Source organism: Patagioenas fasciata, chromosome Z (assembly GCF_037038585.1).
Source record: "Patagioenas fasciata isolate bPatFas1 chromosome Z, bPatFas1.hap1, whole genome shotgun sequence".
In the NCBI taxonomy this organism is placed as follows: Eukaryota; Metazoa; Chordata; class Aves; order Columbiformes; family Columbidae; genus Patagioenas; species Patagioenas fasciata.
Window position 1 is genome coordinate 25,358,980 of NC_092560.1, and position 13,684 is coordinate 25,372,663.

Below are 13,684 nucleotides of genomic sequence, written 5' to 3' on the forward strand. Positions count from 1 at the left end.
AAGGATGCATCCTAAGGGGGAGCAAGGTGGAATTTTAGCAGTGGAACTGGTTCCCATTTTGTAATTATCTCCCCAAGCAAAATTCTTTTGGTACGAAATATAAATATGCAAACTAAAATACTGAGCTCAGATATGAAAACCAAATACCAAGTTCAAATATGCAGATAGATCAGAGTTACACTTATTCAAGACAATATCTCAATTTTTGCATTGCACCTTTGGGCCGCTCGCTGCTCAGTCAGGCAGAGGTGCCGCTGGGTCTCCCTGACAAGACAGGTCAGTGCGCGCTGGAGCCCAATCAGCACTCACCTCCCCACCGCCGCAGCAAGCTGGACTGGGCAAGGCTTCTATTAGTGTCTCATCTGGTGCGCTACAACTGTTATTCCAAAACCAGGGTTCTTTACTTGGTGTGCATACAAAAAAGCCAAATCCAGCACATCGAGATGAGACACAGCCTATCAGAGTTGCGCAAGTCTGGATATTGGAATAAAGCTAGCATGGTAGAAAGAAAAGTAACAGCTATTACGCATAAAATCTTATAATCACATTCATGCAGTAAGGAACTAAATTACTCATGATCTTTTGTGTTATCACAAAATGCACATTTTGAGTTAATGGATTCTCATGATTTAACAGTCTGTGAACTTACTGTATCATATAACAGACAAAGACTTACCAAACTATAATATGCTTAAACAGATACCTACAGAGAAAACAGGTTAATAAGGAAAGCATCTTGCAGACTTCAGCACGTTTACTGTGACCTGTGTGTTATCAGTTAACTCTCTCTCAGCTTGTTGAAGTTCAAACCATTCCACCTGTAAAACTGTCTGAAATGATTTAATGATCTCTTGTAGGGATTTATTTGGTCCTGCTCTTCTCACCTTAAAAGCAACATTAATTGCAACAAAGTGTTATACTTCAAGATTCTATTATCTGAAGACTTTTCCCAATCGTTTAACTTATACAGCAGCCACCATTAATTACAGTATTTCACGAGATCTTCCTTCCTCATATTTCCAAGTGCTTTCCTATGTTTTAAAACACTTCCCAATACTGATTTCTTAGGAACACGACTGAAAATAGTAATTCCTGACCCCACCTCATAAGTAAAAACCATGAGAAGAGGGAGGGAGGGGTGGAAAGCACAGGGCTGCTTGCAGCATGAGTGGGAAAAGTGGGGAGAAGGTTTTACAGTGCACTTATCTCACAAAGAAACAATTCTAACAACAACTAGTAAAACAATTAACTCACATTCCTGACAGACTGCTTGATTTTCACAGGGGCAATACACAGAAGTATTTAATATGTACTGTAAAACTCACAAATAACATGTTGATAGCAAACATTAGCATTCTCTACTGCTAATTTCAATGCCAGTGTTTCCTTAGCTTCTGTTTTCAACCTGCTTATTGATAGCCTCTTGAAGATGGTCAATAAATTGCATGTAATTCTCACTGGTATCCTGATAGTAGTTATAAAAGATTTGGCTGCTTTGTTGGTTTCGGACACCTCTGTCATAGCTTGGTCTGTTGACTGCTTTAGGACTTCAGAAACGCCTGTAATTGTGGTGTGTCAATTAGTGTCTGTTCCAAGAGTTGGGATACTTGCCCCTTTTAACGAGTCCCCATCGTTCCGTTCTAAATGATCTATAGCTGTTATATTGCATAGGCCTAATTTTGCTTGAATCATTCATAGTTTTTATCTGATCTTGGGGCAACATGTACACATACTGTTTTTCCTGTTAACTCAAAAAAAAAATGCTGCAGACCCTCATCCTCATCCGAGTCCTCAGATAATGCGGACTTGAGTGGTGCTGGAGAATCATTGATAACAGGGGGGTTCGGAACAGTGCACATTCTTGCCAATACTTTCTAGCATCATAATTATTCATATAACCTGAGTCCCCAGGAGCACCCCCTTTCCCGTCACGATCATCATGACTGCATTGCCGACTGTTAGATCCACTCACTATTAGCTGATCTAATCTGTCACACAGTTCTGTTGTCCAATTCTTATCCAGTGACTCCTTCTGCTCTCTCGTGGAAGTTGGAGGGTTAAAAGGCAGTAAAGGCAGACACAAATTGGTAAAAGGACTGACAGTACACTTGTTTACGACCTTAGCATTCTCAGCTTTCACAGGTTCTTTGGGCAAGTTGTCTGACTCCAATCCTCTGGACTTGCTGTTCTCACCAGGGTTGGGCAATGGTACAGGAGGCCACTCACTTGGCATTTTTCCTCCCCCCACCCCGGACTGCTGAACTATCATGGGTGCCGAAAGCACAGCAGGGGATGGAATAGGGAGGGTATCAAAGATACGAACTGGGTAAACTTCACAGCGACTTTCAGGATACTTATCAGACTGCAATGCTGCAAAAATTCTGGCAACAGCAGACCATTCAGCCTTAAGATCTTCTAAGGTAGTGATTATAAGCTTCCATGTAGTTACTAATGATTTAGCTTCTTTATCTCCATTGCTGACTTTATCCCATAATTTCTGCCCTGTATCGTCCCGAAGTTCAAGTTTAAGTTTTGAGTCACTAATGCTCATAAAAGTCTTTTCAGGTTTTAATTGCTTCACTGTAGTAATTATCAGTTTCCAGGCAGTTACAAGGCCGAGAATGTATTTTTCACTGTGACTGCCTTCCACAACACAGTTCCCACCTTATCCCAAGTCTCTATTTGAAAAGCTCCTAACAGGTCAGCAGGAAACCCATAGCCTCTACACCAAATTCATAATCTTTTGAGGTTACTCTCCTCATACTTCACCCCTCTCTTAGAGAGAATATGCGAGAGGAGCCGCAGTATTTCTTCTTCTTCTTCAAAAATATTCTGCCCCATCTCCTCTCGACCCCAGCTGCTCACCTCTTTGGGTGCCTGTTGCAACGATATTGGATCCTTTATCCCTCCTCTGCCGCTTCTGTAGCGATCAATCAGGAGTCACGCAGCCCGCAGACTGCGTCCTGGTCACGGTCCAGCTGAGCTGTTCCAGCTGGGGCTCGCTTCCTGCAGCAGTTGTCCCCCTTCCGTAAATTCTCCTTATGGATCACGTCGGGCTCACCACTTGCGAGGGCGAAAAATCATGGACTCCACGCAATCCAGTATGAATTCAAGCGAAGCCGTTTATTACAGAAACAAGCCTCCTTATATATGCAGTTATTTCTTGATCATGTGTCCACGCTCCAAGCATGCATTAGCTGACTGGATATTGTCCATGTTCACGAGCTGTCCACGCGCCTGAGTCTCGCTGCTGTTTTTCAGGGTGCTGTTTTTCAGCCTTCGAGCTGACCTTGAGATTCCTTTGGCTAGTTCAGAAGTAAATCTCCATCTAATAGAAACCCATCCACATGACAACCTCAAGAAAATCCCTCAGATCTCCCACACTCCTCCATTGTCCTGACTTCCTCTTGGGCCTCAGGGGTACAGGGCTCCTCAGGACAGCCTCTGGCAGAGTAGACAGAGACAAAGAAGGCATTCAGTAACTCTGCCTTCTCTGTATCTTCTGTCACCAGGGGACCCACCTCGTTCATCAGTGGGCCTACACTGCCTCTGGTGATAGTTTTATCTGCCATGTATTTGAAAAAGTTCTTGACCCCTCTCAACAGGTTTAATTCTAAGGAGGCCTTAGCTTTCCTAGTTGCCTCTCTACATCCTCTGAAAACAGCCTTATAATCTTCCCAAGTGGGCAGTCCGTCCTTCCAAGGACTATAAACTCTCTTCTTCCACTTGAGCTTGCCCAGCAGTTCCCTGGTTAACCACGCAGGTCACCTGGCTCCCTTCCTTGACTTCCTGCGTGTCAGGATGCTCTGATCTTGAGCTTGGTAGAAGCAGTCCCTGAACACTAACCAACTATCTTGGGCCCCTTTACCTTCAAGCAGCCTTGCCCGTGGGATTTCCCCTAGCAATTTCTTGAAAAGGCCAAAGTTCGCCCTGCTGAAGTCCGGAGTTGCAATTCTGCTCAGTATTTTGTTCCTGCCACATGAGATCCTGAACTCCACCATCTAATGGTCGCTGCAGCCAAGGCAGCCCTCAACCTTTACTGCTTCAACCAGATCCTCCTTGTTAGTGATGATGAGGTCCAACAGTGCTCCTCTCCTGGTCAGCTCCTCCACCATTTGCATCAGAAAGTTATCATCAGTGCACTGGAGGAACCTCCTGGACTGTGGCTGGCTGGCTGAATGGTCCTTCCAGCAAACATCAGGGAAGTTAAAATCACCCACAACAACCAGGGCCTGTGACTGTGAGGCCACTCTCAGCTGCCTGTAGAAGGCTTCATCAACTTCTTCACCCTGATCTGGTGGCCTGTAACAAACACCCACAATAGTATCACCTTTTCCAGCCTGCCCCTTAATTCTCACCCACAGACTCTTAACTTGCTCCTCATCTGCCACTGGACAACACTCAATGCATTGTAGTTGCTCTCTCACATAAAGAGCAACCCACCACCACACCTGGCTGGCCTGTCTTTCCTGAGAAGGACATAGCCATCCATGACCACATTCCAGTCACGTGAGCTGTCCCACCATGTCTTTGTAATTGCCAGATCATGAACTCCTGACTGAACACAGGTTTCTAATTCCTCCTGCTTATTCCCCATGCTGCACACATTGGCGTACAGACATTTCAGAGAGCAAACTGAGCACAGATAATATGCTATTTAAGTGCTGCTTTTTAAATGTAAAAATTACAGGAAACAAGGAGATTTTTTTTAAAACAAGATATGATTTTTAGGACACAGCTTAGATGTTCAAAAAAGTAATAGTAGAGAAGAAGCCTTTTCATCTCCCATATTAGATGATGTAGCTTCAACTCACAGTGTATTGCCATTACTGGGGACTGTAAGTTAAGTTTTGGGTTGAAATAATCACACCAAACAGCTGTTGTCTACCAGATGACCTCTCTCCCCTTTATAATTATTAATTTGTGTTTTATCTTGTATCGTGTACTTATGACGAGGAACACTGAGCTTTGGAGATAAACTTGTTTGAAACCCCTTTTCAAATGCATTCACATACCCATTAGCTGAGTGCCAGTACCTTGCTCAGCTGGCAGCCTGTTTTGCTGTTGGTGCCCAGGCTGATTAAGTGCTTCCCTGTTACACTGGGCTGTATATCTCTAACGCTGGCCTTCACCTCTGGAAAGATACCCAGATAATGCTTGCATTCCAGAATATGTTGTGCTGGAGGTAAAGTAGCTTGAGGGAAACTACCAGAGACTGTGAAATGCCAACAGCTTGCTTAAAATTACTTTGAACTACTAGTGCTCTTACTAAATTGAAGTGACAGCAGTTGGATGTTGTTCTTTCACAAGGCTGAGCATGTAGCTTCAACAAATGCTATAAGGCTTGTCAAGGTCTTGGACATTCTGTCACACCCTTTCCTGTTAATGAAAAGTTTAGTAAAGTTCATTCCTATCCAAAGCAAGCCATAACATAAAAAGATTTTTTGTTCCCTAGTTTTGATTGAAAGCCAATTACCAGAAATAGTAATGGGTTTCAGAAAAATCAGAGTCCCAGGGCATTGTAATATTAGAAACATTTCCCTGTTTTGATTGGTAGCCCAAACAACTAGAATAAAGTGGTTTAGCAAGCATGAAACAGTCCTGATTCCTAACAAAAATACTACTGAAAGGTTTTAGAGAGCAGTGTGTGCCTGCCTTCAGGTACAGAAATGTGCTTCACTGTTTCCAAGGTTTTTCTCTGGATTTAATTTTTGCACTTCGTGTTCAGTAGGCCTAAGATAATTAATTTTCTTGCATGCCTGTGTTCTCTCCAGCCCTGAGGATCTTCCACGCTGTTACTTCTTCATTTGAAGCTTAACCAGACACAATTCAATTAGTTGCTTCCAGAAGAATACACATGCACACCAATACCAGCAAACTGCTTTTTAATGATCTCTTTCATCTTTGTCAGTGGGGACCTGTTTCAGAGTACATTAAAACCAAAGGTAGGACTTCCATTAGTCTTGGTGGAAGCCGGGTCCCCACCTGCAGACAAGCTGACAGTTTGTTCATGTAGCTCCTGGCCCTCCATAACTGTGTGAATAGCTGGGAGATTATACAACGGTATTTAGGGATGTGAAACTGAAGTAAAAAAACCTCAAATGGGACTGCTTTATTAAGGATCATAATTCCATTCAGGAGATAAAAGAGAGCTATTTTCTTTTATAAAAATTATTGCTGTACTCCATCCATAAAATGCTCCCAGCAATACTCTTAACAAGTTGAATTACTGGCATTCTCATGAATTGAATTCTTTTCTAAGGCATTGTACGAAAGATACATTTTACAAACGAGTATGGAGACACCATAAGTATTTTTACAGGGTAGGCATTTTACAGAGGAACCATAATTTTTAAACATGAGGAGTGAATAAGGAGTTAACGTTTATTATTTGATTACTCTTTGCCTTGTATGCCCAGTCATAAACTGGGACCTTATGGTGTCCTGCCCTAGAGAGCTTGCTATCTGTGTATGAGGTAGACAACAGATAGGTGAGATGAACATGAGAAATGAGATAGCAATGGTCAGTATAACTGTATTACTCTTTATGTGTTGAGTCCCTGCTTTAGCATTTCACTGTAGTTCTCGTTCAGCAAACATATAACCAGGATTAATGTATTCACAACCCTATTAAGAATGATAAAATAAGGAATCAACTGTCTCTTTCAGATAAAAATAAAATCATGCCTTTTTTTGACATTTACAGCTTAAGTGAGATTGCCGTTTGCTAGACTTCTGGCAGAAGGGAAGTGCAGTCCTTTAAGCAGTTCTGATTCACTCTCACCACTTCTTCTATTGTGCATATTGTACATCTGTGTTTGACAGATCTCCTAAGTAATTTTCATGTTTATTAGCAAGAGGTGGGAATAAATTTTAATGTTGTTCTTTCTGTGGATCTGTGTAAAGCTTGGGGCTAGGACTCTTCAGAGCTGTAGCTTCAGTTTATAGTGTCTGGTTTCATCTAACACAGTGATGGAAATCACTGTGAGTTACGTGTGATGTGTATATAGCTATGTAGACATTCAAGTGCAATTTTTGGCATTATGTTAAGTTCAGGAATGCAATTATGTTTGAAATGTTTTTTCAGTCCTCCAAATCTTGGATTGAAGAGGTCTTCATTAAAAGAGAATGTGCACACATCATTCCCAGTTCGAAAGATCCTCACAGGTAAAACGATGAATTTCACTCTCTTTCTGTTAGATTTAGAAAGAATCAGAAGAGTTCTTTAGATGTGTTGTGTGTAATTTGGATGAAGTTCTTTACAGTTGTGCAATGCCCAAGTTCATAATTGCTGGTGTTTGTGGGTTTTCACAGGTACTGTCATCAGTACATTTTAAATTAGGCTGTTCATTTGAATTAGAAATTGACAACAACTGACCTTCCTATGCTTCTCAGATATGCTGCTCTCTGTCCAGTAACCAGAACTGTGGTATGGCATCCAGTTGAGGGATTGAGTTACATGGAGATACTGCTGCATGGGAATTCCTAATCCTGTGCCACCAGTTTCTCCATTCCTCAGAATAATGCGTGCCAGTAATCGAGGTCACCTGAGTTTTCTGCTCAGGCTGGTGTAGTGTGAAAAGACTAATGAAAAGATCAAATCCTCAACCTGTGTTTTAGGACCTGAGAAAGACATAATTTGGCAGTCCAGATTTGGTATCTAGTGCATGGTGTTGCCTAAATAAATTAAGTGAAGTCACATTCTGAGGATGTAGATGCATGGGTAGTGTAGAGTAGATAAGACAGATAAGTCATCTATGAGATGCAGATTTGAGATACAGTCTGAGATGTAAAATACCAAACAAATAACTGAAATTTCCCAGTACATCTTCCAGGATGAGTGCAGAAGAACACAGCCTTTAATGATATTGATGATAATTCTTTCACAGTTGAATTGATACTTTATGAATACCACTAAAGATGTTTTCATTTATACAAGCATGTGCTAATTAATCCATCTTTTATCACAGGTGTCCTGCAGGATGCCAGGTGTGCCAGAATTTAATCAGGTAGGAGTCCATAAATATGTATCTGATTTTTATAATGACCTGAAGTTCGTGATAGGTATTCCTGGTCAAGGAAGTAATGACAACAAAAATAAACTTCCTCTTATATTGTCAAAGCAGAATTTCTGTTGGTGTACTGGAGAATGTTTAGCATAAATCAGAGTAAAATAAAGTGTATTATAACCTTTAATTTATTTGTAATATAAAATTTTATGCAAATACTTTATGTGGATCAGTTTGTCTTAATCTTCTCCTGAGGAATGAAAGGCAGAAATATGCCTTTAATGGGAGACAGTTCCAGGTATATCCTGGTTGATACGGTGGAGACTGAGATGAAAAAAAAGTAGAACAGTAAGAATTATGGAAAGAGGAAGAAATAAAGGGAAAAGAAAGATGGTAATATAAACATCCTTGATGAGAGGTTTTCTGAAGATTTTTCATCTCTGTAGTGGGCATTCTGACCTTCTGCTTTTGGGAAGGCAAGCAACAAAAATTACCTCACTTTGGTGCTTTTAACTTGTCTGTAGGTTTGTATTAGTTAGCTGGTGTTCCTAAACAGGTTTTGATACTGTATGTTTGTGATAATAAATTATCAGTTGTTGGAACAAAAATTTTATCTTTCCTTGACATTTCTTTTGTGTTAAAGGCCTCTGAAGGCTGCAGCAACAGCAAACAATGAGTTTCTGATAACTAATAAGTAGCAAGCTGGTGCTAACTAGTCCTGTCACCTGCGTGAGTGCGATTATTTGTTTTTTCATTCTGTTTCACATTGTATTTTGCTTCTAAGATTAACGTCAAACGAGTCTCAATTTCCAAAAAACAAATAAGTTATTCCTTGAAATCAGATCACTGTAAAAGGCTGAAATAAAGAATGGTGTTGGCCTTGTGAGTAAGGCAAATTATGCATGCAGCATCTGTTGAGAAAGGGACAAGTCCCTCTGAGGGAATGGTCATGTGTTTATTTTGCTTTAGAGCAGAGATTCAAAGATTTTTGCAGGTGTTCTGGAAGTAGAAATGCAGGGAGGATTTTATCGCTTCCTGTTAACCTGCAGATACACAGGTGGGTATCTAAACTGAAGTTAACTTGTGCTTAGAAATATGGTGGTTTAACCCCATCTAAGTTGAGACCACAGCAGTTCTGCAGTCCTTAGCTTCCCGCACCACTGCAGGGTGATCATGTTGTTATTTGGTCTGGAAAGCTCGTTGGTATGAAAATTAACCTGGATGGGGTGGAAAACCAAACCAAGATCAGCTTTCCACCAAATCAGCCTCTTAAGCAAACACAGTTAAGCTGCATGAATGTGAATACTACAGTGGGAGAGCAAGAAAGAGAAACTGGAAATGTTCAGCCCACAGGGTGGGTTCTTTTTTCTTTTTTCCTTTTTCCTCTTTCATATTTTTTCTTTTTTTCATTTTCCTTCTTTTTTCCTCTTTATCTCTTCTCTTTTTCTTTTTATTTTTTCCTTTTTCCTTTGTTTCTTTCTTTTTTCTTTTTTTCTTTTTCTTTTTTCTTTAATTTTTCTCTTTTCTCTTCTTTCTTTTTTCTTTTTCTTTTTTCTTTTTTCCTTTTTTCTTTTTTCTTTATTTTTCTCTTTTTAATATTTTTTCCTTTTCCCCTTTTTTCTTTCTTTTTTCTTTTTTCTTTTTTTCATCTTTTGTCTTTTGTCATTTTTCTCTGTTCTTTCTTCTTTTCTCTTTTTTCTTTTTCCTTTTTTTTTTTTTCCTTTCACCTTTCTCTGTAAAGACATCCCATACCTTTGCAAGGTGTTTTTGTTTTGTTTTGTTTTGGTAAACTTGTTGTTTCTTTCACTTTTTGCTGAGCATTTTCATGCTGTTCAAATTCATGTGAATCCTATTTGTCAGTCTGCCTGTATATGCAGAATATGTGTAGGTGTCTGAGGTTCATTTTAGCCATTCCCTTGCAAGTCTATTTTCCCAAATGTTAACTGCTCTTGTCTAGTACATCTGAAGGTGTACACAGAGCTTTATTCTAGGAGAATTTTTCTGTTTCTAACGTGGGTGAAATAATTTTCACATGAGTGTTATAACTGGTTATACTGTGTTTATTGGATCTTTAATGAAGCAGATTTTGTGCCTCCTGAGATCTGTGATTTTCCATAACATTCCAAACGTGATGTGATTGTACTTGATGCCTACTATAATTTGACCTAATATTGTAGGCAAATGAGGTCTGTTAATGATTTCTTACTTGCAGAGAACTTCCAGGATTTGCAAACAGTTTATGAGTGGGTTATGCAATTGTTTGCTAAGACTAAGCATAACAACCGCATTTAATAGTTGCTAATCAAATTTGAGTGACTTAGTGGCACCTTTGCCCATACTTCCCTGGTGTGTTGAAATGACCTCCAGCTGCTCTCCAGGGCAGTGCTCACAAACACGTCCCAGGCAGCATCCGGACTGGTCTCACTGCATGAACATTCAGGAATGTGGTGCTGAACTTTGCATCCTTACATGTATGAGATCTTCTCACATGTTGTCACTATATGTGGCCTTTTAGGAATATATTTTGTACACGGTCTCTGAAGTGCTGACTGCTAGGGCACCAGATTTTGTGATCTGGCTACTGCAGTTATCTTTACCACAGCGTCAACCCTCCAGGTTTCCCTTTGTCGCTGAAAGTGTGACTTCTCCAGGAGTCTGCTTTCATGTTGCTGATGTTGCTCCCTCCTTCACTTTAAGGCAAAGAAGGTAAAGTAATTGCAAAGATGCTTTGAATCAATGCATATGATATATTCGTAGGGTCATAGGGTAACTCAGGCTGGTAGAGACCTGGGGAGGTCTCCAGTCCCAGTCCAGAGCAGGCTCAGCTGGGGAGTCAGACCGGGCTGGCCAGGGTGGGTGTAAAACCCTCGAGGTCAGAGAGAGCCCACCTTTCCCAGGCCCTGGCTCTGCTGCTGGGTTGTCCTCCTGGGGAAAAGGCTTCTCCTTATCTCCAGCCTGAGCATCCCATGTTTCAGCTGTGCTGCTGGCGTTCACCCTCCTGCTGTGCACGTGTGAAGAGCCCGACTGTACCTCCTCCATCCCCTCCCATTGGTGCTGGGTGTGCTTCTGGATGCTCCTGAAACCATTCTTCCTTCCCGCAGTTCCAGAAACCATATCCAGTCCCACTGCCTCTTCTCGCCAGCACACCGTCCATCACTGGGATGGTCACTCTCCACTGAAGTCCTTCCAGTTTGCTGATTTCTCTTCTCTGTGGGGGACCCAAACTGGAGGCAGAACCCAGACAGGATCTAACAAACACCAAGCAGAGGGAACAGTCCCTGCCCTGCTTTGGCTCTTGGGCTCACACCATCACATGCAGCAGTCGCCCTCATTGCTGCCTGGGCACACAGGTGGCCCCAACTCACCTTGATGCCCAGCAGTGCCCAGGGCCATGCCCCAGAGCTGCCCTCCCCAGGGCTGCACGTGCCTTCCATCCCCTACTGCGGGTCACTGGTGGAGATGCTGAACAGTTTGATACCAGCGTCCAGGCAGTATCCAGCCCATAACCAGCATCCTGTGAGCCCATCACCCATCCAGGTCCTCATCCACCAAAGCATCCTCCCTTCCGAAACAAAATGTCCCATCCCAGGTGCAGGAATTTTGGGAGAGGCAATACCAAAAGACTGGCTGGAGTGAATATAGATCACATCCACCGCTTCCCTCTTGTCCCCGTGATTTTGTCACAGAAGGCAGTCAGGTAGGTCAGACATGATTTATCCTTGGTAAAGCTCCACATTGCTGTCTTCTTCTTGCTGTTACCAGACATGGGCTCCAGGAGGTCTCACTCCCAGACTTTACCTGGGACTGACAGGATATTTGCCTTTCTTCAGTTGTTTGGGACCTTCCTGCTTTCCTTGACCTTTGCGAGCTGATGGAGAGTAGCTGCACAAGGACATGAGCCACCTCCTTCGGCACATCCTGTCTTCCTTGAGCCCCATCACTATGGCCACAGCACAAAACTTTAGAGAAAAAAATCCTAACAGTTGTATGTGATGTTCTGCTTTGGTTTCCTTAGCCCTCCTGAGAGCCTCTTAGTCTTGGTTTTTGACCTCCCAGGTAGTCAGGAGGCCTTAGCACCTTGTCCCCTCATGCTAGATGGCTAGAGAGAGCAAGCATGCCAGCTTGGAGCAGAGCCTGAACAATCTGGGAAATAACATTCCTCTTGAGTTGATACCTCTTGCTATGGTAGTCTCTGAGGTAAAGGCAGCTGCATGTACCCTGCACACCTGTGTGTCAGGTCTACATACAGTTCCTCTGCTGCGTGCTCAGCATGACTGAGCTCTTCTGAGTGCAGCTTACCTCTGAGTGCATTTACATGTAAATGTTAAGTGTGTAATGCAAATGATGTTAATTACTAAAACAGTTCAGTGTTCATTTGACCTCTCAGTTTCAAGGTTACTGCACTGATTTGTCTTGTCAGATGGTTAGTTCCTTTCTGTAGGATCTCAGCTTTGGAAAGACAGGTTGCTCTGGCGCTTGCTGCACTATGAGGGGCTGTTGCTGTACTGTTCTGTGTACAGAACTGTAATGTGTGAGACAGATAGTAATTCTGTGCTCATACCTTGATGATGGGCTGAAATTAATTCAGATTTTAGAAAGTGTAATCTATGGATGATGAGCCTGATTATTTTTCAGTGCTGTGCTTCCAAGCACTGCTATTTGCTGAATCAGAAGGTGTAATCTGGCATTTAAGTGAGTAATGCAATTTAATGTAGTATTTAGTTGGGACTCTACTGGTTCTCTGTCTGTCAGAATGACTTCTGGAAGGTCTTGTTATTGTGAGACCACTCTAGGAGCAGTACAGTGACCACAAGGTATTTTCAGGACCAAAGAACAATACGGTATCTATGTTTTTTCTCATATTTCATCAATTTTTGCCTGAGATATGCTGTGTCTTACCCTGGAGTTCCCCCAAGAAGCAAGCAGAAAAAAACTGAAGGAGGGAGTCTAGTGTCTCAACTGTAGAGAAATTTGTCCTCTGAAGACCAATAATAAAATAAAAACTATCTCTTTTTTTCTGATTCTTCCTTTGAGGTGTGCAGGGAGAGTCTTAAACAGGTACAGTCATTGGCCTCATGCTCTTTGTGGGCCGATTTTACCCAAATCTGCTTGCCTTCTGCTACCTGCTTTGCAGCTACATTGCTCTGAAACTTGTAGTTCAGATTTATCTCTATAGCGACTCTGACTGTGGATTCTGAGTCCACATGTTATTTGACAAGGTGAGGTCAGCAGTGACCTTCATCTGTGTTGATCCCTCACGGTCTTCTGAAATAGTTATGTAATCGTATAGCTGTAAGTGACTTAGTGTGTTTGACTAAGGCTTATTCTCCAATCTGTGTGTGACTTGTCTTGTTCTCTAAGTTCCAGCTTGGAAGTTTTTTGCTTTAGTTCATGGGCTTGTCTTGGTTTGCCTAAGAGAAGGCAAAATTACAATGCATTTTTCTTTTGGGTTAACCAAAATGAGCTCCCCAAATCAGTGGTTTGTTTCAGCAGCTCTTGTGCTCCCTCTGCTAATCCCTGTGGTTTTTTTTTCTGCCACCACCACAAGAACAAATGGTTGTGGAGTCATGCAGAGCAGCCAGATTGAGCAATACTTCTGATGAGAGTAATTTGTCAATAAAATCCCCTCTGTGAGACTTTTCCGTCCCCTGGCTAGGTCATTTCCTTTTCATTTT

The 13,684-nt window shown here is 42.0% G+C and overlaps 1 protein-coding gene across 10 annotated transcripts in view; it reads left to right on the forward strand.

Moving 5' to 3' along the window:
• The window catches only part of TRPM6 (transient receptor potential cation channel subfamily M member 6), a 113,758-nt gene that overhangs the window by 36,841 nt on the left and 63,233 nt on the right, over nt 1–13,684 (forward strand). For 6 of the 10 annotated variants that reach the window (XR_011736361.1, XM_071801831.1, XM_071801837.1 and 3 more), the window contains exons 1-3: nt 5,878–5,945; nt 7,088–7,167; nt 7,971–8,009. Coding sequence is in view for 9 of the 10 variants with exons in the window: in XM_071801831.1 (XP_071657932.1) it covers nt 5,889–5,945; nt 7,088–7,167; nt 7,971–8,009 (176 nt within the window). In the remaining variant the exon portion in view is untranslated. Of the gene's footprint in view, nt 1–5,877; nt 5,946–7,087; nt 7,168–7,970; nt 8,010–13,684 lie in introns of those variants that run through there. The other 4 variants (XM_071801836.1, XM_071801833.1, XM_071801834.1 and 1 more) reach the window with 1 other exon arrangement.